Source organism: Somniosus microcephalus, chromosome 19 (assembly GCF_052327205.1).
Source record: "Somniosus microcephalus isolate GS21.2 chromosome 19, FLI_Smic_1.0, whole genome shotgun sequence".
In the NCBI taxonomy this organism is placed as follows: Eukaryota; Metazoa; Chordata; class Chondrichthyes; order Squaliformes; family Somniosidae; genus Somniosus; species Somniosus microcephalus.
Genome location: NC_141005.1, coordinates 70,655,754 through 70,681,339, shown reverse-complemented (window position 1 = coordinate 70,681,339; position 25,586 = coordinate 70,655,754). Strand labels below are relative to the sequence as shown.

Here is a 25,586-nt window from a genome sequence, read left to right as displayed (position 1 = left end):
GAACATCACCACCTCCAAGTTCCCCTCCAAGTCACACACCATCCTGACTTGGAAATATATCGCTGTTCCTTCATCGGCGCTGGGTCAAAATCCTGGAACTCCCTCCCTAACAGCACTGTGGGAGTACCTTCACCACACGGACTGCAGTGGTTCAAGGTGGCAGCTCACCACCACCTTCTCAAGGGATATTAGGGATGGGCTATAAATGCTGGCCTAGCCAACGATGCCCACATCCCATAAACAAATTTAAAAAAAGACTATGTTCCGATAGCCAGGCGCATGAAAATTAACTGAGTCCAAATACAAGATGGAGTGAAAGAATCTGAAGACTGGGAGATGTGGCTGCAGCCATTAGTTACAGTGTGTTTAAGAGGAGCCCACTTAATGCAGTGACTGGCAAATTACACGCCGAGCACGCTACTCAAAAGGTCATACTTCATAGGAGATCGAACGAAAGATCATTGACCTGAAACATCAACTCTGTTTCTCTCTCCACAGATGCTGTCTGACCCGAGCGGTCCCAGCATTTTCTCGGTTTATTATATGAAACAGACTGCCAGGGAGGTAGTGGAAGTGGATACATCAGCAAATTCAGGTGGGAATGTGAGGTGTAGGAGATAGAGAAATGCAGGATATCTTTGGAAGTTTGGGGCTGGCTGTTTTTCTGGTTCTCTACAGATTTGTTACACTTCAATGAACTGCCCCACCTTAAAAATCCTCGTTACTTCAGGTCGTCATTTCCCACTGCTGTTGAAGTATGATCTTGAGTAGGGTGCTCGGAGTGTCATTCGCCATTAAGTGGGTTCCTCTTAAAGTCAGTGTAAGTAATGGCTGCAGCCACATCTCCCAGTCTTCACGTTCCTCACCCCATCTTACATTTGGACTCCAGATCAATTTCATGCCGTCTGGCAGTAAAAGCCATAAATTTTAATGAGCTATAATAAAACTCTTAATGAGATTGTATGGGTAAACAGAAGATGAAGTACAGCTTTACTGCATGGTTCAAAAGACGATTGCTGTGCTTTTGGCATTGATAACTGCCACGCTGTTAAAACAAAGCACAAACGACCTTGCAAATAACTCGGCGTTCTCCTAAAGGGAACTTACACAAGAAAAGCCAGTCAAATTCAAGCTAAGTTACTACAAACTGCAGGTTCTTCCTGGGGATGGACGTGTCAGCTTGTACCTCTGGTGCAGCTGACGAAGTGTGTCTGTAACCTGCACCAGGCTGTGAGGCTGACAAACAATGAGGGGAAGGGTGGAGACCCTACCCCATTTCTCTGCTCACCACCAATACGGTCGAAAGCAAGTACACCACTCTTTGTACTTAAAAGTAAAAGGACAGTATAGTATCCGCCTAGAGCGGCAATATACTTGACTTGGCATGAGCAATCCCCACCACAAGTCCGTGATCGCACCTACACCAGAAATGACAGGTGGATTTTAATATGTGCAAATGTAAGATAATAAAACAGTAAATACGGTTACTGATCACTCAATAATCACAACCCAGCTCTCCAATCAATGCGGCACTGTCATCAATGAGATTAACTGAGTACGGAGGTAAAACCAGAGAACGCTTGACTGCAAACCAGAAACAGTTACTCTCCCCTTAAATGGATCATTGGTGAGGCCACATTTGGGCTGGACATTCTACCTTCAAAAGCACACATTGGTACGGAGACAGTCAAAAGAGAAGTGGAAAGGATGATTAAGGTGCGAGTTTCTCGGAGTCTCACAGTAGTTTTCATTACAGAAAGTTTAAAAGGGCAGGATCCAAGCCTTCAAACGGTGTTAGCATTCCAATTGTGAATTAAATGTGAAAATCCTGCTGCAGAGTGAGCGCGAGCGAACAAGCCCGTATGCAGTGCATGCCACAATCCATTAGCCTGCTGACACTCACTGGCAAGACTCACACCAGAAGAAAGGTCACTTGGGTGAGTACTGGACGGCTGGCAGTGCCCATTCAAGTGTGCCTCAGCAACGGTCTGTCCCAGCGCGAGGACAGCAGAAAAGGATAAAATTGGGGGATGGGGGGAGGAAGCCAGCCAATCAAGCAGAACAGTGCATTTCTCTCCAAGACAACCAAGAAACAGAAGACGGATGTGATTTTGCAAAAGGCAACAAGGAAAGTAGTACAATTTTTTTTGAAATCTTTTCCTTTCACCTCCTTCTCTTCTGAAGACACAATTCCTTGCTCCAATACAATTCAATGAACAGTAAACACCCTCCAGCATCAAGTGGCCTTTCTTACCCAAGAGGCCAGATGTTTCTGACCTACATTGGCTCCCGGTCTACCAACTCCTCAAATTTAAAATTCTCATCCTGGTTTTCAAATCCCTCCATGGCCTCGCCCCTCCCTATCTCTGTAACCTCCTCCGGCCCCATAACCCCCCCCAGATCTCGGCGCTCCTCCAATTCTGGCCTCTTGTGCACCTCCCCCTCCCTTCGCCCCTCCATTGGCGGCCGTGCCTTCAGCTGCCTCGACCCCTGGTTCTGGAATTCCCTCCGCCTCTCTCTCTCCTCCTTAAAACCTACCTCTTTCACCAAGCTTTTGGTCACCTGTCCCAATGTCTCCTTCATTGGCTCGGTGTCAATATTTTTGTCTGATAATCGCTCCTGTGAAGTACTTGGAGACGTTTTACTACGTTAAAGATGATATATAAATGCGAGTTGTTGTTGGTTACTATCAGCAGGCTACTCGGCCATGTGGTGAAGGGAGGGGGAAATCCAAGTCCAACCCTGTCCTCACCCGAGAGCCACGCAAGTGCAAGGGAGTTGAGCAGACATCATTGGATAGTCACCAGAAGTGGAATTCCTGGCCAACTTTCCCCTCCCTAATCCAGGGAGGCTCAGACCAATGGTAGTAACCGTTCCACTGCCCCAGCGGAGAGCAACGAGCTCAGCACAAAGCCCAGTGTGAATGGCTCGGCTACTCACTGCCTTCATCAGCTAAGCCGACCGGGGTGGGGGGGTTTAGAAAGTCGGAGTCAGTCAAGTATCCATTTGCGGTCGAGTACCTTTGCTCGAGCAGCAACTATGCACCATTCTGCAAGAAGCTCAGCAAACAAATGAATTTCCATGTCATTAATATCAATCTGGCTTTTGACATGCCATCAGGATGGAAAGGGTTTTGATCCACGGTGTTTGGCATTACAGTAAACACACATCACATCCAAAAAACAGATTAGACACGTGGGCTTTTGCTGATCTGAAAAACGCCATATGCATTAGCTGGCATTATAATCGCCTGTGAAATTCTGGTTAAGTAGCTTTCATGCTTATTTTGTTACGAATGCCAATCATGTATAGGTGGCAGGAGAAGATGCTTTCCTCTTTAGTTCTAAATACGCAGAATTAAAAAAAGTTACAACTGTACCCATCTAACATTCAACAACGACTTGCATTTATACAGCACCTTTAATATAGTAAAACATCCTAAGGCACCTCACGGGAGCGTTATCAGAATGCAATCAGTCTAAAATACATCGGTTACATCACGTCCAATTTGCCACTTGCAGGTTAACTCGACCAAGAGACATGCTGGAGGATTCCCAGAGGCTGATCTCCTCCCTCCTCATCATTCCCCTCAACAGCAAAACAGCAAATTCAGCGGAGTGGCGGAAATCAAACCGGTACCCCCATGCTCCGTTCCATCAGGTGCTGGCATATCTAATCTTCTACCTAATCTATCCAAGTCTGTTTCTTGCAGAGACACATTATCAGAGGGGTGGGAGATTGCCGCTCGCATAATGCGCCCATACATTCCTCTGCCAACCTCACTTTTAATTGAAGACGACCTTTGCATTGATCCCTTTAGCCTCGAGCATATCACCTTGATTTGTTAACATGCTACCATTTTGCTGCTGATCAACCTGAACTAGATCAACTTCAGAAACTGAATTTACTTTGGGTCATCTGTTGGCTGTTCAGTTCTGGGTTCCACACTTCAGGAAGAATTTATTGGCTTTGGAGGGGGTGCAGAGCAATTCGCCACAATGCTAAAAGGGTTCAATTATGTGGACAGGTTGCACAGACTAGGCTTGCATTCCCTCGAGTGTAGAACATTAAGGGGTGATCTAATTGAGGTGTTTACGATGATTAAAGGATTTGATAGGGTAGATAGCAAGAAACTATTTCCCCTGGTGGGGGAATCCAGAACAAGAGGGCATAACCTTCAAATCAGAGCCAGGCCGTTCAGGGGTGAAGTCAGGAAGCATTTCCTCACACAAAGGGTAGTGAAAATCTGGAACTCGCTCCTTAAAAAGCTGCTGGCGGGTCAATTGAAAATTTCAAAATGGAGATGGATAGATTTTTGTTAGGCAAGGGTATTAAGGGTTATGGAACCAAGGCGGGGAGATGGAATTAAAATAACAGATCATAGAATCATAGAAATTTACAGCATAGAAGGAGGCCATTCGGCCCATCGTGTCTGTGCCGGCTGGACTGCCACACGGACTGCAGCGGTTCAAGAAGGCGGCTCACCACTACCTTCGCAAGGGCAATTAGGGATGGGCAATGAATGCTGGCCTTGCCAGCAATGCCCACATCCCATAAACGAATAAAAACAGCTACCCAGCCTAATCCCACTTTCCAGCTCTTGGTCCGTAGCCCTGTAGGTTACGGCACTTCAAGTGCATATCCAAGTACTTGTTAAATGTGATGAGGGTTTCTGCCTCTACCACCCTTTCAGGCAATGAGTTCCAGACCCCCACCACCCTCCGGGTGAAAAAAGTTCGCAACTCCCCTCTAATCCTTCTACTAATTACTTTAAATCTCTGCCCCCTGGTTATTGACCTCTCTGCTAGGGGAAATAGATCCTTCCTATCCACTCTAGCTAGGCCACTCATAATTTTATACACCTCAATTAGGTCTCCCCTCAGCCTCCTCTGTTCCAAGGAAAACAACCCCAGCCTATCCAATCTTTCCTCAGTTAAAATTCTCCAGTCCTGGCACCATCCTCGTAAATCTCCTCTGTACCCTCTCTAGAGAAAGCACATCCCTCCTGTAAAGTGGTGACCAGAACTGCACGCTGTACTCTAGCTGTGTCCTAACTAGTGTCCTAACCAGTTCAAGCATAACCTCCCTGCTCTTATATTCTATGCCCCGGCTAATAAAAGGAAAGTATCCCATATGCCTTCTTACCCACCGGTTCTGCTACCTTCAGGGATCTGTGGACAAGGTCCCTCTGTTCCTCTACACTACTCATTTATTGTGTATTCCCTTGCCTTGTTAGCCCTCCCCAAATACATTACCTCACCTCAATGATTGAATTCCATTTGTCACTTTTCTGCCCACCTGACCAGTCCATTGATATTTTCCTGCAGTCTACAGCTTTCTTCCGCACTATCAACCACACGACCAACTTTTGTATCATCTGCAAACTTCTTTGAAGTCTAAGTCATTGATGTATACCACAAAAAGCAAGGGACCTAGTACTGAGCCCTGCGGAACCCCACTGGAAACAGCTTTCCAGTCACAAAAACACCAGTTGCCCATTACCCTTTGCTTCCTGCCACTGAGCCAATTTTGGATCCAACTTGCCACTTTCCCTTGGATCCCATGGGCTTTTACTTTTCTGACCAGTCTGCCATGTGGGACCTTGTCAAAAGTCTTGCTAAAATCCAGGTAGACTACATCAAACGCACAACCCTCATCAACCCTCCTCGTTACCGCCTCAAAAAAAATTCAGCCATGTTCTAATTGAATGGCAGAACAGGATAGCGGGGCTGAATGGCCACCTCCTGTTCCTATATCGGACACACTCTTAGGATTCTCCACATAAGTAGGTTCCATTTGCTTGATATGAAGAGCACACTGATCCCTGAAAAGGCACATCTCCATTACCTAATCCCAGAAAACAGGTGCATGTTGACAAGAGCCACAGCTCAGGGGCCCAAGTTGCTGCAGTTTAATTGCCTAAACCTGCCCACATTACCAGTGCAGGGTGGTTTCCAAATGCTGGTCCAGCTGGGACCACCCTACCCATTCGGGCATTGGTTTGCAAAACTACCAAGAGTGGAAAGTGACAGGTCCACCCCTCCAGATCCCATCAAGCTCGGCTGGCTGTTCCATCAACAGCAACCAACTGCTCTGATCCATAAATTGGGTCAGTGATAGTTTTCGAATTGTGAACCTCGGTTTTGCTACACGATCTGTTCCATCAGTCCGAATGGTTAATACAAAATTTGAAACCTCCACAGATTTTGGAGCCATTTTGATCACGTGCAGCACTTCAATACAGGTTATCAATCTGCACCCACACAGGTATCAATCAGTGCCCACAGTGGCCTGGTGGAGTCACACAGCTTCACATACCTTAAACAACGGCACAGCATGAAGGGGCTGCTCACCCATACACACCAGGTCAACGCCAATACCTGCGCACAGGAAATATGTGTTAAAAAATGGTCATTAGGATCCAACAGTTTTTGTCTTAAAAAAAAGGAAAGGTGCCAAGGATCCTCCCTTCTTAGCCTGACAGAGCCAGAGTGCTTTCCCCAACACAGAGAGGGGAAAATGCATGAGGCAACTAGGTGGCAGAGAGCACTGGGCTAGCAACACGCTGTGCCAAGTAGTAGAGGAAGGTGGAATTGTGCTCTACAGCCCTTACTCACAATCGAGCTCCCTTTCTTTCGATCTCAAACATACACAGCCATATACAATAGCAAAATACTGCGGATGCTGGAAATCCGAAATAACAGCAGAAAACGCTGGAAAAACTCAGCAGGCCAGGCAACATCCGTGGAGAGAGAAACAGAGTTAACGTTTCAGGTCGAAGACCTTTCGTCAGAAACGTTAACTCTGTTTCTCTCTCCACGGATGTTGCCTGGCCTGCTGAGTTTTTCCAGCGTTTTCTGCTGTTATACACAGCCATATCCTGGGCAGCTGCCTGGCAGAGAGCAGGTACTTCCCCACAGAGAAGGAAGGAATCAGAGAGAGAGCGGCCCCTTGGTCTGGCTTTACTGACCTGGAGGCCAGTTTGAGAACAGCACAGGAAACTCTCGTTTAAACGGCACCTAAATATCTGGGATTCTCTATTAACCGGCAAAATTCATACTCCGAAAACAACACCTCAATAACCGGCAATGTTGCCGAGTCCGAGTCTCCCACGATGGCCGAGTTAGTCAGTGGGGGTAGTTCTCCAAACTGCCACTACTCGGCTTCGTGGCGCTGTCGGAAGTCCAAACACCTCAATAACAGGAGTCTGACTCTCCCGCGCTGCCGGGAGTACCCAATTACTGTATACTGCACATTTCTTGATTTTTTTATTTTTGTTTGTTAAAAATAGCCTCGGTAGATAACCCGCTCCATCATCTGGAACTTTCAATCAACTGGCAACACGCCGGTCCCATCGGTGCCGGATACCAAAGAGTTTCCTGTATTGGTGGGACCCTGGAGACAGGTCACCCTCTCATCCACCAATGACTTATGATGAAACCATGATTAGACAGGGAGGGGCAAAGCCGTTAAAAGGAAAAACTCAATATAATAAAGTTGGAGGCGACATGTAGCATCTCTCGAGCCAATCTCCTTCTTTCAGACACATTACCCAGACCGAGCGTAATACACACTACTGCAGGTTAAATTGATTTAACTTTGGGGGGGGGGGGGGGGGGAAAGAAACAAACAGGTAGTGCAGTGATCTAATGTGTTATTCGTCAACTTTAAAGCCCCAATTTCAGTCCAGTCCACACTACACGCACTCACATGCCGCTACCAGCAACCCTCTCTGATAGATACAGATGATCCCAAGGTGGAGTTCCTTCTTCAAGCACACAGGCTGGGGCTTCACTTAGTTTCCAGATGCTACAAATATACTTTAGCCAGAAAACCAATGAGCTATGGCTCACAACAAGCAGCTCCAGGGTATGAGGCACCCTCCTGAACAACAGATGGAATAGATTCCGATAGCAGTTATACAGTACCTCAGGTGAAACTTTGCAAACTCTTCTGTACACTAAACGCTAACAGAATTGTTTCTGCTTAAAATGTAGACAAAAATATTGGGAAATGTGACATTTTCCAACAGTTATCTCATCACAAACATCTTTCTCTCTCCATTTCACGTTGTTGGACCCAGTTATACAATATAGGATTGTATAAGTGAACATTTAAATACTGCCACAGATCCCAACGCTCACCATTATCGATCATCCGCTGTTTGGTAAGAATCATCAGCAGCCGGTCAACTTCAAACACTCCCACCCCGGGCGTGATAACCACAGACATCTGCCCAGTGCGGTCAAAGTTTCTGTTTATGTAATGCTTGTCAAACACTAAATGGACAAAGAAAAGATTTTATATAAACAACCGCCAAATAATATTTGTAAGAGACAGAGACCAATATATGCCAACATATTTAATCGGTTTGCTTCAATGTTGTTTTTGCAGGTGGCTCAATGTGTTACCACACTGTGCTCTGGGACCCAGGTTCAAAACCCAGTCTGGGTCCATGGAAAGAGTCACTGTCTGCCAGCTGCAAAGAGCCCACGTTATATGGGTCTGAGTAATCTCTGCCCAATTCTGCAGGCCCACAAAATTGGCACAAGTTAGCACTTCACTCAGACAGAGGTTAAGGACATCGGAGGTGGCCAATCCCAGCACTGACCCTTTTCACTGCCAACGTAGAAATAAATCATTCGGAGCCAGATCACCACGAAAAGGGTCTGACAAACACACACAGGCTGCTTTGCTGTGTAATTAAGACAGCAACACATCTGACAGAGAAAAGACAGCCAGGCTTATCAGTACTGGTCCTTTCCCACTATTTCCTCATGTCCTTCACCTGGCCTGGATCACAAGTCCAGCTTTCCTCCGTCAACCTGCAGTACTCTGAATGCTGGTCACAGTCTTTGGCCTGTTCTGTACACATGCGGAACACGCCCTCTGAATATACTGAAATTAACTTCTGAAACTGACTGCGTCTTCAGCAAACAAGCTTGAGAAGAGGAAAAGGAGCCAAAAAAAAGGAACTGAATGGAGAATGGATGAGACATCAATATAAATGAAAGAGAAAATGAAATTTATGCATGTGAGAAACTAGAAAATAACAAAGAATAAATAAAAAGCAAAAAAGTAGCAAAGAAATGAAACGGGCACAGCAAGGTGGTGAGGCACGTGTGTATTTCGGAAGGATTCAATATAATTAGCACCAGGAATTTCATCAGTTCCCCACCTCAGGATGTTTATCCCTTATCCAAAACTATCAATTCTACCTACAGCACAAAATAAGAACATAAGAAATAGGAGCAAGAGCAGGCCGTATGGCCCCTCGAGCCTGCTCCGCCATTCATGGCCGATCCTCTACCTCAACTCCACTTTCCTGCCCGATCCCAATTCCCTAAAAAAAAAATAATAATTCGGTCAGATCTGATTGTAAAACCCTGACTGTTCCTGACACAGGCCCAATAAGCACATCAGTAAATGTGATGGCGCTGCACAGGGTCAGGAGATAAACTGCCTGGTCTTCCTAGAAAAATACAGAATATCCCTGCACACTGCTTCTTAATGATCATACATGGAAAGCTCAAAACTGGGATGGCGGGGGTGGGGGGCAAGAACTAATTACAAGTGATAGCTTGTAACCTTTCACAATGTATTAAGTTCCCACGTAGCTTACACTTTAGTGAAAATGCTTATTTACTCCACACAACTTCTACAGCCACTCTCCACTCTTGCTTCCAGAACCCATAATAGCCAAGATTAACACTTGGCAACATGCTCAATTTGAGGCCGAGCAAATCCCACAAACAGACCTAGAATAAATCGAGTGCTCAACATTTTTTTTTTTTTTTTTTTTTAAATCTTCTTTCCAATTTTCTCTCCTGAAAGTACCAATTCATGTTGAGTACAGCTCCATGGGCACTAGCAGCCCCCTTTACCTCACTTACGTGAGCTGTGACAGAGAGTGTGGGCAGGTTATTTAACGCCAGGGACCTGGGGGGTTGGAATTACTCCTGTGCCCAAACCTGCTCTCTCCCCACACTCTTGCTAGTAAAAGACACTGGACGGCGGTCAGAGGTGGGGTTACTGACTCATTTCTCCCTCTTCAGCCCAGGGGCACTGAAGTCAATTGTGGTGTGTAACTGCTGCCCTGGCTGTGATCAGCTAACAGCACAGACCAAGAGTCAAATTGGGCCTTCGTGGTCTATCTGGGTTAGAACCACAGCTGGCAGCGCATCTATCCATTGGGATAACCTAGTTAGTTTAGGGATAAATGGGTCATTTTCCGGTTGGCAAACTGTAACTAGTGGGGTGCCGCAGGGATCAGTGCTGGGACCTCAACTATTTACAATCTATATTAATGACTTGGATGAAGGGACCGAGTGTAATGTAGCCAAATTTGCTGATGATACAAAGATAGGTGGGAAAGCAAGTTGTGAGGACACAGAGTCTGCCCAGGGATACAGACAGGTTAAGTGAGTGGGCAAAAATTTGGCAGATGGAGTATAATGTGGGAAAATGTGAGGTTATCCACTTTGGTAGGAATAATAAAAAAGCAAATTATTTAAATGGAGAGAGACTACAAAATGCTGTTGTACAGAGGGTTCTGGGGGTCCTTGTACATGAAACAGGTTGGGCCTATACTCATTGGAGTTTAGAAGAATGAGAGGGGATCTTATTGAAACATACAAGATTCTGAGGGGACTCAACAGGGTAGATGCAGGGAGGACGTTTCCCCCTGTGGGGGAATCTAGAACTAGGGGGCATAGTTTCACAATAAGGGGCCGCCCAGTTAAAACAAAGATGAGGAGGAATTTCTTCCGAGGGTGGTGAATCTTTGGAATTCTCTACCCGAGAGAGCTGTGGAGGTGGAGTCAGTGAATATATTCAAGGCGGAGATTGACAGATATTTGAGCTACAGGGGAGTCTAGGGTTATGGGGAGCGGGCAGGGAAGTGGAGTTGAGGCCAAGATCAGATCAGCCATGATCGTATTGAATGGCGGAGCAGGCTTGAGGGGCCGAATGGCCGACTCCTGCTCCTGTTTATGTTCTAATGTTTCACTCGCGCAATCCCCTAAACACGAATCAAATGGCACACAGATACGCACCATTGAAGGAGAGGTTGATGGCCTCCAAATAGTTTCCTTGGGCCGCTGTAGAATTCTGTCCACGTGGAAAACCATCTAGGGAGTGAAGAAAAGCAGCAGTGCAGTTTGTACAATGACAAGTGTTTCAATACGTTACAGTTCCATCAGTGGCCATTCACTCTGCAACAACCGGTGGTTGCTGTACAGCCTAAACCCTTTGATACTGGTATTAATGGCATAAATCACACATACAGCGATTGGGTAGAAAACCCACTCTCCTTTTAACTGGGATCCTGGCAGAGTGCCGATTTCTGAGATGTAAAGTGAATGTAACTGCGCTGCTGTTCTGGATACACCAAGACAAATCAGGAGTGGTGGATTTCGCCGGCACCGGAGATCACTGCACCACCGGCTGCAGTACAGACAGTACCAAGAAGTGCAGAGCCCACCAGCTCTTTCGGGCTCTGGAGCAGGCTGAGCGACCCAGCCCATCTGTACAGACCAGCAATGCAGCTCCCCCAACCACTGGAGAGGTTACAATGGCCAGAAACAAAGTTCTCAAAACTACACCCTATAAACAACTCTAGCTGCCCAAACTCATCAACGACAGTCTCTACATCATAGGGAAACTCCTTTTTATGCCCGTTTACTTATCACCACCATCCCATCCCATCCTATGCCCTCCTGCAAACACTGATTTCTTGCTGGGGTAAGGTTTCACATGTCCAGGTTACACTCTGGTGCCTCATTCAGATGGCGATACCTCACGTGTGAACCTAGATCATCAGCAAATGTTTCAACTGCAGGGGGGGCTATTTTGGCTCAGTCGGTAGCACTCTCACCTCTGAAATTAGAAGGTCATGGGTTCAAACCACCCCACACTCCAGAGACTCGAGAACATAATCTAGGCTGACACTCCTGTGCAGTACGGAGGGAGTGCTGCACTGCCAGAGGTTCCGCCTTTCAGATGAGACCTTAAACCCTCTCAGGCGGCGTAAAAAATCCCACGGCACTATTTCGAAGAACAGGGGAGTTCTCCCCGGTGTCCTGGCCAATACTTATTCCTCAACCAACATCAGTAAAACTGATTATCTGGGCATTATCTCAATGCTGTTGGTGGGATTTTGCGGTGCACAATTTGGCTGCTGTGTTTCCTACATTACTGACCACACTTCAAAAGTACTTCATTGGTTGTAAAGACCTTTGGGATACCCAGAGGTCGTGAAAGGTGTCATGTAAATACAAATCTATATTTATTTCCATTTTTCTATTTAAAAGAGAGTACAATCCTGTCCTCGAGTAATGTCAGCACGCATGTACTTTCCAGTGGGGGAAGGGGGGCAGGGAGGGGGGGGGGGCAGGCAGGGAGGGGGGGGGCAGGGAGGGGGGGGCAGGGAGGGGGGGCAGGGAGGGGGGGGCAGGGAGGGGGGGGCAGGGAGGGGGGGGCAGGGAGGGGGGGGCAGGGAGGGGGGGGCAGGGAGGGGGGGGCAGGGAGGGGGGGGCAGGGAGGGGGGGGCAGGGAGGGGGGGGCAGGGAGGGGGGGCAGGGAGGGGGGGGCAGGGAGGGGGGGGCAGGGAGGGGGGGGCAGGGAGGGGGGGCAGGGAGGGGGGGGCAGGGAGGGGGGGCAGGGAGGGGGGGGCAGGGAGGGGGGGGCAGGGAGGGGGGGGCAGGGAGGGGGGCAGGGAGGGGAACGGGGGGGGCGAGGGGAACGGGGGGGGCGAGGGGAACGGGGGGGGCGAGGGGAACGGGGGGGGCGAGGGGAACGGGGGGGGCGAGGGGAACGGGGGGGGCGAGGGGAACGGGGGGGGCGAGGGGAACGGGGGGGGGCGAGGGGAACGGGGGGGGGGCGAGGGGAACGGGGGGGGGGGCGAGGGGAACGGGGGGGGGGGCGAGGGGAACGGGGGGGGCAATGATCCCTCACCTTGATGAGAACCCCCCCCCCCACGTCCCCGCTGCGGCCCCCCCCCCACGTCCCCGCTGCAGCCCCCCCCCCCACGTCCCCGCTGCAGCCCCCCCCCACGTCCCTGCTGCGGCCCCCCCCCCACGTCCCCGCTGCGCCCCCCCCCCCCCCCACGTCCCCGCTGCGGCCCCCCCCACATCCCACTTGACAAAGTTACTGTGCTAGGTACCTGCTTCCTGCAGTCGCACCAGCACAGGATACTGGATAAAGAGCTTTTTAATTGTCGTAAGTAATGATGTCCACTCTTCCCGTCTTTCATTCTGGGCAACAACTCTGGGAAAACAACAGTAATTGGAAAACAAAAAAACACCATCAATCCAGAATTCAGCCTGCTAATTTTTGAGGTCATTTACAAATTTAAGCCCTTTACTAAATTGATATATTTGTGCAAAATGCACCAAATCCCCTGTGAAAATTGCCAGCATATACAGCTGGATCCAATTAAAAAAGCAACAAAGCCCAGAGAGCGATTAGCCGGATAGTAGGACACTATTTATGTACGCCCCAGCTCAACTTCTGCCATTATCTAGTGTCTGCTTCGAGACCTGCAGTCATTCAAAGCTGCAAGTTAAACCATGTCCTGTGATCATTCTATTTGTCGTAGATCTTGAAGTTCGCAAGTGAAAATGTTAATTTTACTAATTAAATTGATGCAATCAGCTGCACCACCTCATTAGTAACTTCTTACAGCTGTTCAACAGCAGCATATCAAACACAACAAACTCCCCTGCTCTTATCCTCGGGGACTGCTCAAAAGCAAGTTATAAGAGGTTTTCATATAGTTCCCTTGTTAGTCAAGAGCGCAAGTGTTGTCTGTGTCTTGGTTCAGTGGGCTACATTGCAGACAGGGGCTTGTGCCGGATTCTGTGCCGAGTTACCACGGCTTGTGCCGGATTCTGTGCCGAGTTACCATCGGCTTCTGCTGGATTCTGTGCCGAGTTACCATCGGCCTGTGCCGGATTCTGTGCCGAGTTACCATAGGCTTGTGCCGGATTCTGTGCCGAGTTACCATAGGCTTGTGCCGGATTCTGTGCCGAGTTACCATCGGCTTGTGCCGGATTCTGTGCCGAGTTACCATTGGCTTGTGCCGGATTCTGTGCCGAGTTACCATTGGCTTGTGCCGGATTCTGTGCCGAGTTACCATTGGCTTGTGCCGGATTCTGTGCCGAGTTACCATTGGCTTGTGCCGGATTCTGTGCCGAGTTACCATTGGCTTGTGCCGGATTCTGTGCCGAGTTACCATTGGCTTGTGCCGGATTCTGTGCCGAGTTACCATTGGCTTGTGCCGGATTCTGTGCCGAGTTACCATTGGCTTGTGCCGGATTCTGTGCCGAGTTACCATTGGCTTGTGCCGGATTCTGTGCCGAGTTACCATAGGCTTCACAGATCACAGATCACAGAAACCCCACAGTGCAGATAGAGGCCATTTCGGCCCATCGAGCCTGCACCGACACATATCCCACCCGATCCCCGTAACCCCACGTATTTAATCCCCTAACACTAAGGGTCAATTTTTATCATAGCCAATCAACCTAACCCGCACATCTTTGGACTGTGGGAGGAAACCGGAGCACCCGGAGGAAACCCACGCAAACACAGGGAGAATGTGCAAACTCCACACAGACAGTCACCCGAGGCCGGATTCGAACCCGGGTCCCTGGCGCTGTGAGGCAACAGTGCTAACCACTATGCCACCGTGCTTGTGCCGGATTCTGTGCCGAGTTACCACGGCTTGTGCCGGATTCTGTGCCGAGTTACCATTGGCTTGTGCGTTATAAATGGGCTCAGCTTCCCAGGCTGGAGGGGGGAGGGGAGAGGGGGGGAGAGGGGAAGAAAAGAACAGAACAGCTACCCCATAACTTTGTTGAACAACTGCCTTGGACATGAACAGAGTCGGCCGTAATCCCCCCATGGTCAAACAGCCCGCTTGCATTTACTGCGTAAAGGCACACGCGAAGAATGGTCCGAGTAAGTCAGATCTGTATGTCAAGGATCTGCTCGCCAAGCTGCAAATCAAAGCTACCACCTTGAATGAGAAACTCCCCCCCCCCCCCCCACCCACCCCGGTGTGGGAGCTAATGATAACTATTCTGTCCGTTAGCGAAGCTCACCTCAACTGGGCGTACTGAATGAAGACCATTCTAACATTGAAGGTGCAAACTACTAAGGAATGTTCCAACGGTGACCATTGTCTCAAAACTGATATATGTAAGAATACACAGCTCCCAGATGGCTGATTCATCTGCTATTCCAACTATTTGTCATAAGCAACATCCCAGTTGCTTGTCTCTCTCTGGAACTCTGTGAACCAAATCTACCTTCGTAGCAACATCATATAAACTAAACCAAAATCCCATCGAGGCCAAATAGATAACTATCTCAGAATCTTACACTGAAAGCAGAAATATAAAGGACCCATTGCTGTTCAGTCAGAAGTTCTGACCTCCAATGGAGTCACTTCAGGTTAGACACTGCTTCTCCCTGTAGCCGACAGCGGAGGTGGACCCAAAATGGCTGAGCTCTCACTCAGGAAATCGTACGTACCATGCAGTGGGTGGGAAGGAAGGAAAATCACACTTACACAAACAAACACAAAAAAAACTTACTTATAAAAGTCTTCATAGAATCTCCCCTCGTGATCCTGCTGAATGGAGGGTCGGTGACTCTCAGGAAACTCATCTGTAACAAATACAATTGGACTGTGAACACAGATCGTGTTAAGATACAAGTCATACCTTGTTAGAGCATTGTCAGGAGAGTGTTGTCACAACCACAGAGAGGGGGGGGGGGGGGGGGGTGAAGCAGCCTAAGCTGTGAATGTCCCCATAAACACAGTCCGTGTGCTTTCTACACAATTTCATCTTATTCAGATCTGTTACAATAAGAGCACAATTCAATATTTGTCCCATTAAAAGTGCTAACGAGGACAATGGCAGAACCTACATTGATAGAATTAAGAAACAGGAAGGGAAATTGTGCAGTTTTTTGGTGTGCATTACATGCCTCCAAACAGTGGAGATGAGATAAAGGGGACCTGCAGACAGTTCAGAGAGAGACGCAAGAAGAACTGGACAATAACACTGGGTGATTTTCATCATCCCAAGATTGACCTGTGTATAGGTAATAAGAACATAAGAACATAAGAAACAGGAGCAGGATTAGGCCAATCGGCCCCTCGAGCCTGCTCCGCCATTCAATAAGATCATGGCTGATCTGATCCTAACCGCCAATCTACTATCACAGAACCATCTCCTGAATCTAACAGAATTAGACACACGAAATAGGAGCAGGATCAGGCTACACGGCCCCATGGCCCGCTCCGCTACCCACAGGGCCATGTCCGATCCGAACCGAGACTCATGTCCAAATTCCTGCCCGCTCCCCGTAACCCTTAATTCCCTTTACTTCTAGGAAACTGTCTATTTGTTTTTAATTTATGTAATGATGTAGCTTCTACAGCTTTTTGGGGCAGCATATTCCATGGACCTACCACCCTCTGAGTGAAGTAGTTCCTCCTCATCTCAGTTTTGAAAGAGCAGCCCCTTATTCTAAGACTATGCCCCCTAGTTCTAGTTTCACCCATCATCGGGAACATCCTCCCCGCATCCACCCGATCCAACCCCTTCACAATCTTATATGTTTCAATAAGATCGCCTCTCATTCTTCTGAACTCCAATGAGTAAAGTCCCAATCTACTCAACCTCTCCTCATATGTCCATCCCCTCATCCCCGGGATTAACTGAGTGAACCTTCTTTGTACTGACTCGAGAGCAAGTATGTCTTTTCTTAAGTATGGACACCAAAACTGTATGCAGTATTCCAGGTGCGGTCTCACCAATACCTTGTACAACTGAAGCAATACCTCCCTACTTTTATATTCTATCCCCCTAGCAATGAAAGCCAACATTCCATTGGCCTTCTTAATCACTTGCTGCACCTGCATACTAACCTTTTGAGTTTCGTGCACCAGGACCCCCAGATCCCTTTGTACTTCAGTACTTTCCAGTTTCTTGCCATTAAGATAATAACTTGCTCTATGATTTTTCCTGCCAAAGTGCATAACCTCACACTTTCCAGTATTGTATTCCATCTGCCAAATCTCTGCCCACTTACTTAGCCTGTCTATGTCCCCTTGCAGGTTTTTTATGTCCTCCTCACTCACTACTTTCCCTCCCATCTTAGTATCATCTGCAAACTTTGATATGTTACACTCGGTCCCCTCCTCCAAATCGTTAATATAGATTGTAAAGAGTTGGGGACCCAGCACTGACCCCTGCAGAACACCACTAGTTGCTGATTGCCAGTCCGAGAATGAACCATTTATCCCAACTCTCTGCCTTCTGTTAGATAGCCAATCCTCTATCTATGCCAGAATATTACCCCCAATCCCGTGATTTTTTATCTTAAGCAATAATCTTTTGTGTGGCACCTTGTCAAATGCCTTTTGGAAGTCTAAATACACTACGTCCACTGGTTCCCCTTTATCCACCCTATATGTTACTTCCTCAAAGAACTCCAGCAAATTTGTCAAACATGACTTCCCCTTCATAAAACCATGCTGACTTTGTCCTATTAAATTATGATTATCCAAATGTCCTGTTACTGTCTCCTTAATAATGGACTCCAAAATTTTACCTACCACAGATGTTAGGCTAACCGGTGTATAGTTTCCAGCCTTCTGTCTACTGCCCTTTTTAAATAAGGGTGTTACATTAGCAGTTTTCCAGTCTGCCGGGACCTTTGCTGAGTCCAGGGAGTTTTGGAAAATTATTACCAATGCATCCACAATCCCTACCGCCACTTCCCTCAAGACCCTAGGATGTAAGCCATCAGGTCCAGGTGATTTATCCGCCTTGAGTCCCATTATTTTACCGAGTACCACTTCCTTAGTGATTTTGATCGTGTTTAGCTCCTCCCCCCCCTATAGCCCCCTGTTTGTCCAGTGTTGGGATATTCTTAGTGTCCTCTACTGTAAAGACTGATACAAAATATTCATTCAGTGTTTTTGCCATCTCCATATTTCCCACCATTAATTTCCCGGTCTCATCCTCTAAGGGACCAACATTTACTTTAGCCACCCTTTTTCTTTTTATATAACTATAAAAACTTTTACTATCTGTTTTTATATTTTTTGCTAATTTACTTTCATAATCTATCTTCCCTTTCTTAATCAATCTTTTTGTTATTTTTTGCTGTCTTTTAAAGTTTTCCCAATCCTCTATCCTCCCACTAGATTTGGCTACCTTATATGCCCTTGTTTTTAGTGGAATACTATCCTTAATTTCTTTACTTAGCCACGGATGGCTGTCTTTTCTTTTACACCCTTTTCTTCTCAGTGGAATATATATTTTTTGGAAGTTGTAAAATAACTCCTTAAATGTCTTACCCTTTAATCTATTTTCCCAATCCACTCTACTCAATTCCGCTCTCATACCTTCATAGTCTCCTTTATTCAAGCTTAGCACGCATGTTTGAGATCCAACCTTCTCACCCTCTAATTGAATATGCAATTCAACCATGTTATGGTCACTCATTCCAAGGGGATCCTTTACTAGGACATTTTAAATTAATCCCGTCTCGTTACACAGGACCAGATCTAAGGTTGCTTGCCCCCTGGTCGGTTCAGTTACATACTGCTCAAGAAACCCATCCCTAATACACTCAATGAACTCATCCTCAAGGCAGCCCTGCCCAATTTGATTTGTCCAATTAATATGATAGTTAAAATCCCCCATAATTATAGATGTTCCCTTATTACAAGCCTCAACTATTTCCTGATTGATACTCCGTCCAACAGAGTTGCCACTGTTCGGAGGCCTATAGACTACGCCCACTAGTGTTTTTTTCCCCTTATTATTCTTTACCTCCACCCAAACTGTTTCATTATCCTGATCTTTTGACCCAATATCATTTCTCTGTATTACAGTGATTCCTTCCTTTATTAACATAGCCACCCCACCTCCCCTTCCTTCCTGCCTGTCCTTCCTGATCGTTAAATAACCTGGTATGTTTAATTCCCAGGCATTGTCACCCTGCAGCCATGTTTCTGTAATGGCCACAAGATCATACCCATATGTAGTTATTTGTGCCATTAACTCGTCTATTTTGTTACGAATACTACGTGCATTCAGATAGAGAACTTTCAAATATGTTTTGTGACACTTAGTTCCTGCTTTTGCCCTTTTTATTACTTTACCTTTTACTCCATACCTTCTGCCCCTTCCTGACACGCTCTGGTTTTTAATTTCCCCACTGCTACCTAAGTCTATGACCTTCTCTGTTGTCATTTTTATTATTTGCTCTCTAGGAACCTCCCCCCCACTAGTTAGTTTAAAGCCCTCTCTACAGCCCTAGTTATATGATCCGCCAGGACTCTAGCCCCAGCACTGGCCAAGTGAAGCCCATCCCAACGGAACAGCTCCCTCCTGCCCCAGTACTGGTGCCAGTGTCCCAGGAAGCAAAACCCATTTCTCCCACACCAGTCTTTGAGACACGCATTTAACTCTCTAATTTTATTTGTCCTAGCCAAATTCGCTCGTGGCTCAGGTAATAATCCAGAGATTATTACCCTTGAGGTTCTGTTTTTTAATTTGACCCCTAGCTGCTCATACTCCTTTAACAGAACCGGCTTCCTAGTCCTATCTACGTCGTTTGTACCAACATGGACCACGACAACTGGATCCACCCCCTCCCACTGCAAGTTTCTTTCCAGCCCAGAGGAGATGTCCTTAACCCTGGCACCGGGTAGGCAACACAGCCTTCGGGACTCTCGCTCTCGGCTGCAGAGAACTCTATCTATCCCCCTAATAATACTATCCCCTACCACTACAACATTTCTATTTACTCCCCCCTCTTGAATGGCCCCCCGTTCCACGGTGCTGTGGCCAGGTTGGTCATCCTCCCTGCAGTCCCTGCTCCTGTCCCCACAGGGAGTAAGAACCTCAAACCTGTTGGACAAGAGCAAGGGCTGCGGCTCCTCCAGCTCTACCTCCTGGATCCCCGTACATGTTCATGGTCAAAGTGGGGAACACTGTTTAGAATGTATCCAGGACTGTTTCCTAGCTCTGTGACTCGAAGAAAGAAGTGCTCTTGAGCCAATCTGGCAAATAGACATAGAAACATAGAAGACAGGAGCAGGAGTAGGCCATTCGGCCCTTCGAGCCTGCTCCGCCATTCAACGAGATCATGGCTGATCATCCAAACCCTAGCACCCGGTCCCTACACCGACAGCCATCCCACACAAGCCCTATCCCCGTAACCCCACGTATTTAAACCCCCCCTAACACTAAGGGCCAATTTTTGTCATGGCCAATCAACCTAACCCGCACATCTTTGGACTGTGGGAGGAAACCGGAGCACCCGGAGGAAACCCACGCAAACACGGGGAGAATGTGCAAACTCCACACAGACAGTCACCCGAGGCCGGATTTGAACCCGGGTCCCTGGCGCTGTGAGGCAACAGTGCTAACCACTATGCCACCGTGCTGCCCTAAATAACTAATGTGAGCACAGGAGAACAGTGAGGAAATAAAAATCACAACATAGTTAGGTTCAATGAAAAACAGAAAAGGATAATGAAGACTTAAAGATAACGCTACTGGACTAGAAAAAGGCAAAATTCAACAAGGTATGAAGAAATCTGACTCAAAATAAATGGACAGAAAAGTTAGCAAATGGGCCGACAAATCAGCAGTGGAAAATCTTCGAACACGAGATGGGTCAAGTACAGAATAAATATATTCATGCAAGGCAAAACGGGACTACATCAAAAGATGGCGTGCTATGGAAAAATGGAGAGATTAAAACGAAGCAAACTTAAAAAGGGAGGCATATGATAAAAATAGGGTATAGAAAACTAAACAGGAATAGAGAAAGTAAAAGAATAAAGGGAGGGGAGGACCATGCAGGGATGAAAGAGGGTTCCAATTGTGGAGGATGAAGTTATGGCAGAGATGCTAAATGAATATTTTGCATCAGTTTTTACAAATGATGGCAAGTATGTGGGTGTACTGGAGGAGGATAAGGAACTGTAGCAAAGGAATTGGTTCAAAACCCAACAGAACTCAAGGTGAATAATCACCAGCCCTGATGACTACACGCTGGGCTGTTGAATGAGGTCAGAGAAAAGACAGCAGAAGCTCTGGTCACATTTTTTAAAATTCCTCCTTAAATATGCAAATTGTGTCATGGGACTGGGATGGAGCCAATGTCGCACTTTGGTTCAGGAAAGGCGAGAAGGATAAACTGAGCAACTATAGGCCAATTAGTCCAACGTCTGCTAAGGGCACGCTTTTAGAATCCATCATTCAAGATAAAATTAGTGAGCATTTAGAAATGCATCAATCAATCAAGGCCAGCAGAAATTTGTTAAAGGCAAGTCACGTTTGATAAATGTAGTCGAGCTTTTTGAAGAAGTGACTGATTGGATAAATGGAATGTAGTAGCTATAATTCATATGAATTTTCAGAAGACATTTGATAAGATGACTCAGAAAAGGCTTGTTAGAAAAATTCAGGGATATAGAAGAAAAAATGTATCAGCATAGATACAAAGTCGGTTGACGGAAAGGAAACCGAGTTAATCTAAATGGATTGGAGAAAGGTTGGAAGCGTTATATCCCAGGGTTCGGTGTTGAGTCCACTTTTATTCTCTGTCTATAGAGATGATTTGGATTTGGGTACAGGGAATACAATATTGACATTTACACAAAAGTAGGGGGTTTGGCAAACAGGGAGGAGAACTGTAAAAGACTTCAGAAAGACAGACAGGTTAGCAGAATTGGTAGATAGGTAGCAGATACAATTGAATTTGGATCAGTGTGAGGCATAACATTCCAGGAGGAAAAATAAGGAATTGGAGTATGCACTCAATGGAAAGACTCCGAAGGATGTGGATGAAGAGAGACCTAATTTCATGAACGTGCGAATGCAGCTTGATAAAGGCAGACAGCATTTTGAGCTCTATAAGCAGAGGTATAGAATACAAGCGTAACGATTGTGTGCAGTTGTGGGCATACCATTCTAGAAAGGACATTAAAGCTATAGCGAGAGTACAGCGTAGGTTCACCAGGATGATGCAAGAGGCAGGAAACGCGAGCTAGGAGGGAAGACTTGGGATACCACAACTATTTCCACTGTAGCAAAGATGGTTAAGAGGACATTTATTAGAAGTTTTTAAAATAATGAACAGTTGTTAATACACTGAACAAGGAAAGACCATTTCCTCTCTTTGGGGACTAAGTGACAAGAGGTCATGAATTTAAAATTGGTGGAAAGTGAGGAGAGAATAGGAGCAATGTATTTTCACAGCAAGTTGTTGGAGTTGAATGTTTTGTCACAGGGATTGCTTGAAGCAGAGACCAATGCATCTTTTAAGAGAAAATTGGATAAATATTTGAAGCAGGGGAAGCTATAGGACGATGGGGATAGAGCATGGTAGTGGGATTACTTTTGGATTGCTAATCCTGAAAAAAAGTGCTGGCACAGACATGATGGGCCGAATTACCTCCTTCTGTGCTGTAAACTTCTATGGCTGGACGACTCCTGCCCTCAAGATTCCAACTGGGCATGGAGCATCCCAATTATCTCTCTACTTTTTCCTATTTTCTTGCGTATTCTCCCCTTCTCTCTGGTCTTTGATGGTGTTGGTTGAGAGGGGAATGTTGGCTAGGGCATTGGGAGAACTTCCTCTCTTCAAATAGGGTCATGGAGTCTTTATGTACACCTGAACAGGCAGATGGCGCCTCAGTTTAATGCCTCATCCGAAAGACAGCACCTCCATCAACAAAGTTCCCCCTCAGTAGCGGGCCGTCAACCTAAATTATGTGCTCGAGTCGTGTGGTGGGGCTTGAAGCCACCAACTTCTGGCTCAGAGGCAAGAGTTTGAACGACGGAGCCTCGCAGACACAGAAAGCCGAGGCATTTAACTTACCGGTGTTAACTGTGGTAGCAGCTCTGGATGTGGAGCACTTCAAAAAAAGCAAAAGCAAAAGATATTTTTGCTCAACGTGCTCCAGTTTGTGACTATGAAAAAAGTATTACAGGTTCTGCAACTTTTGGATGAATTTGGATGATTTTTTTTTTAAATAACCATGCCAATTATAATGAACTGTAAATACAGAAAATTGATGATAGATTTAGGCTGCACACTTGGACCAGTAGTTTTAAAGAACTGAAAGAAATGTAATTTTGCGCTTGAATCAATTATGGATTTCTCTGCAGTTAACTTCCAACGTTGCAGCGGATTAGAACCAGCAGCACCGTGACTGTGGATTCCTGGGCTGAACGGCTTCTGGAACTTCCAAAAGGAAAGGCACACTGATGCAATCTTTGGTCATCCCATAACTCGGAGCCTTACAATAACACTGACCAAAGGACAAACTCACCCACTGACTTGGCATCATAGAAAGTTCTGGAAAACAAAACCACCGTCACTTCATGGCTGCAATTCTTATCCTAAAATTAAAGGAGGGGGGGGAAAAAAAAAAAGAGACATTTTAAATTGCAGCAATCCATCTTGTTTGATAGGACACTCAAATTGCGGCAGAAATTTGTACAGCAAAATCATACGTTTGAATATCTTATTCAGTATTTTCATTTCTATTGCGACTAGATTAAGAATACTCAATGAGGCGCTGTCCAATAAATAGGTTATACAGGAAACTTTTTTTTATCCGGCACGAACGGGACCGACGTGGTGCCGGTTCATCAAAAATTCCGGATAACCGAACGCTATAGTAAAAGATACGGAGCTGAGAGCTCCGTATAAAGCAACAGGTTCAGAACAATGGCCACAAGTTCCAAGCGTCTCTGTAGCTTAGCAACAGCTGCTGCCACACCCTTGCACAGCAACAGATCGAGGAAGGCAAGTAATAAAACTTACCTGAACCTACTCCTGAATTTTGCCAGTTAACTGAGATTTCCGGTTATTTAGGTGCTGGTAAATTGAAAGTTTCCTGTATTTTGCATGCTACCGAAGCTTTCGAATTCTGCTGAAAGGTCAGATGCTGCCTGACCGGCTGAGTGTTTCCAGCATTTTGTGTTTTTATTTCAGATTTCCAGCACGCACTGCCTTTTGATTTTGTGGTTTAGAATTCAGGTCTGATCAGGGTAACAGAGTCTAAACACATTGACAGACTAAAGGTTATGATAGTGGGTGGTTGTCACTGCGTGTCAGATACAAGCTTGCAGACACGTGCGGTTGAGCTTCCAGATCTCAGCATGGCCACTGGGAGAGGGTACCACAGAGACGGAGCACTTCCCAGCGACCTAGATCTATCCTAGGATGCAGAGGGAGACCAGGAAGGAAAGTGGTGACTGACTGGCTATTCATTTTATACTCCTTCCAACTTTACCTCGCATATTGTCAACTGAAGGAAATTATATCCATAGATGAGGGAATAATCCGCGCAATATCCCTGCAGCAAAACACCTGCTAATTCTCACCATCTAGATTCACACATCAAGAATGGTCACTTTGGGGGGGGGGGGGGGGCGTGGGGGGAGGTACCAGATGGCTGGCAACACTTGTGGTGCTGTATCCCAGCAAGAATGAGTGCCTTCAGGAAAGGAGGGAAGAAAAAGGATGAAAATTCAGGGTAGAGCAGCAATTAAGTGAACCATTCACTACCTATATTGCCAGTTTGCTATCCGTTACCTAATATATATGTTTTGCATGCATGAAAACATTGAAATCATATACAGCAAGCTCTTTCTTATCCAGCACCTGTGGGACCAGGATGGTGCCGGTTGATGATAAATTCTGGATAACAGAGAGGCAGACCTACCAAGGCAATTTTTAACACACGCAAAAATTAAAAATCAAAAAATGTACTGTATAATTGGGTACTCACCTACAGAATGTTCCGTTAAATGTATGGTAGAATCGGCAAGATTACCGGTTATTGAGGTGTTGCTTTGCATGGAGATATATCTATTTTGCCGGTTATTAAAGTATTCCGGATGATTAAAGTGCCGTTTAAACAAGGATTTACTGTGTGTACACACACACTAATATGCAAAACTGATCCCATCTTCCACATTCAGTTATTATACTCCTCTCTTACCTTCCATTTGGCAAATAGGTCAGCAAGGAAACCATTTACAGCCTTCTCAAAGTACAAGTCGCCTAGGTGAGAAAGGAACAGACAGGATGGTTAGAGAACAGGCCAATCATTCAAAGAAACATCTGCAACCTGCTCACTGCCTTTCCCCAGTCAGCAGTGGAAAGTGGGAAAACTTCAAGTCCAACATCTTTTTCCCTTAAATTCTCCTCACTCTCGATCTCTGATCAGCATTACTGTTAATACATCAGTCCAACACACAGCCAGACTGATCGGAGGTTGTGGGGACACTTCAACAAAGAAGACAGGAGGTGCCACCTCTGGTTTTAAACTGCACAAATACAAAATATTATCCCATAATTATTTGTCTACAATAAAAACATAAGAACATAAGAAATAGGAGCAGGAGTAGGCCAATCGGCCCCTCGAGCCTGCTCCGCCATTCAATAAGATCATGGCTGATCTGATCCTAACCGCCAATCTACTATCACAGAACCATCTCCTGAATCTAACAGAATTAGACACACGAAAT

At 46.3% G+C, this 25,586-nt stretch overlaps 1 protein-coding gene across 5 annotated transcripts in view; it reads right to left on the bottom strand.

Annotated features, from left to right (window-relative positions):
- The window catches only part of depdc5 (DEP domain containing 5, GATOR1 subcomplex subunit), a 181,404-nt gene that overhangs the window by 136,334 nt on the left and 19,484 nt on the right, over positions 1-25,586 (bottom strand). For all 5 annotated transcript variants that reach the window (XM_085962009.1, XM_085962011.1, XM_085962012.1 and 2 more), the window contains exons 9-15: positions 25,058-25,119; positions 23,378-23,447; positions 15,600-15,672; positions 13,163-13,266; positions 11,055-11,129; positions 8,145-8,279; positions 6,319-6,380 (exon numbers count right to left, since the gene is read on the bottom strand). In XM_085962009.1, coding sequence (XP_085818135.1) covers positions 6,319-6,380; positions 8,145-8,279; positions 11,055-11,129; positions 13,163-13,266; positions 15,600-15,672; positions 23,378-23,447; positions 25,058-25,119 — 581 coding nt within the window. The remainder of the gene's footprint in view (positions 1-6,318; positions 6,381-8,144; positions 8,280-11,054; positions 11,130-13,162; positions 13,267-15,599; positions 15,673-23,377; positions 23,448-25,057; positions 25,120-25,586) is intronic.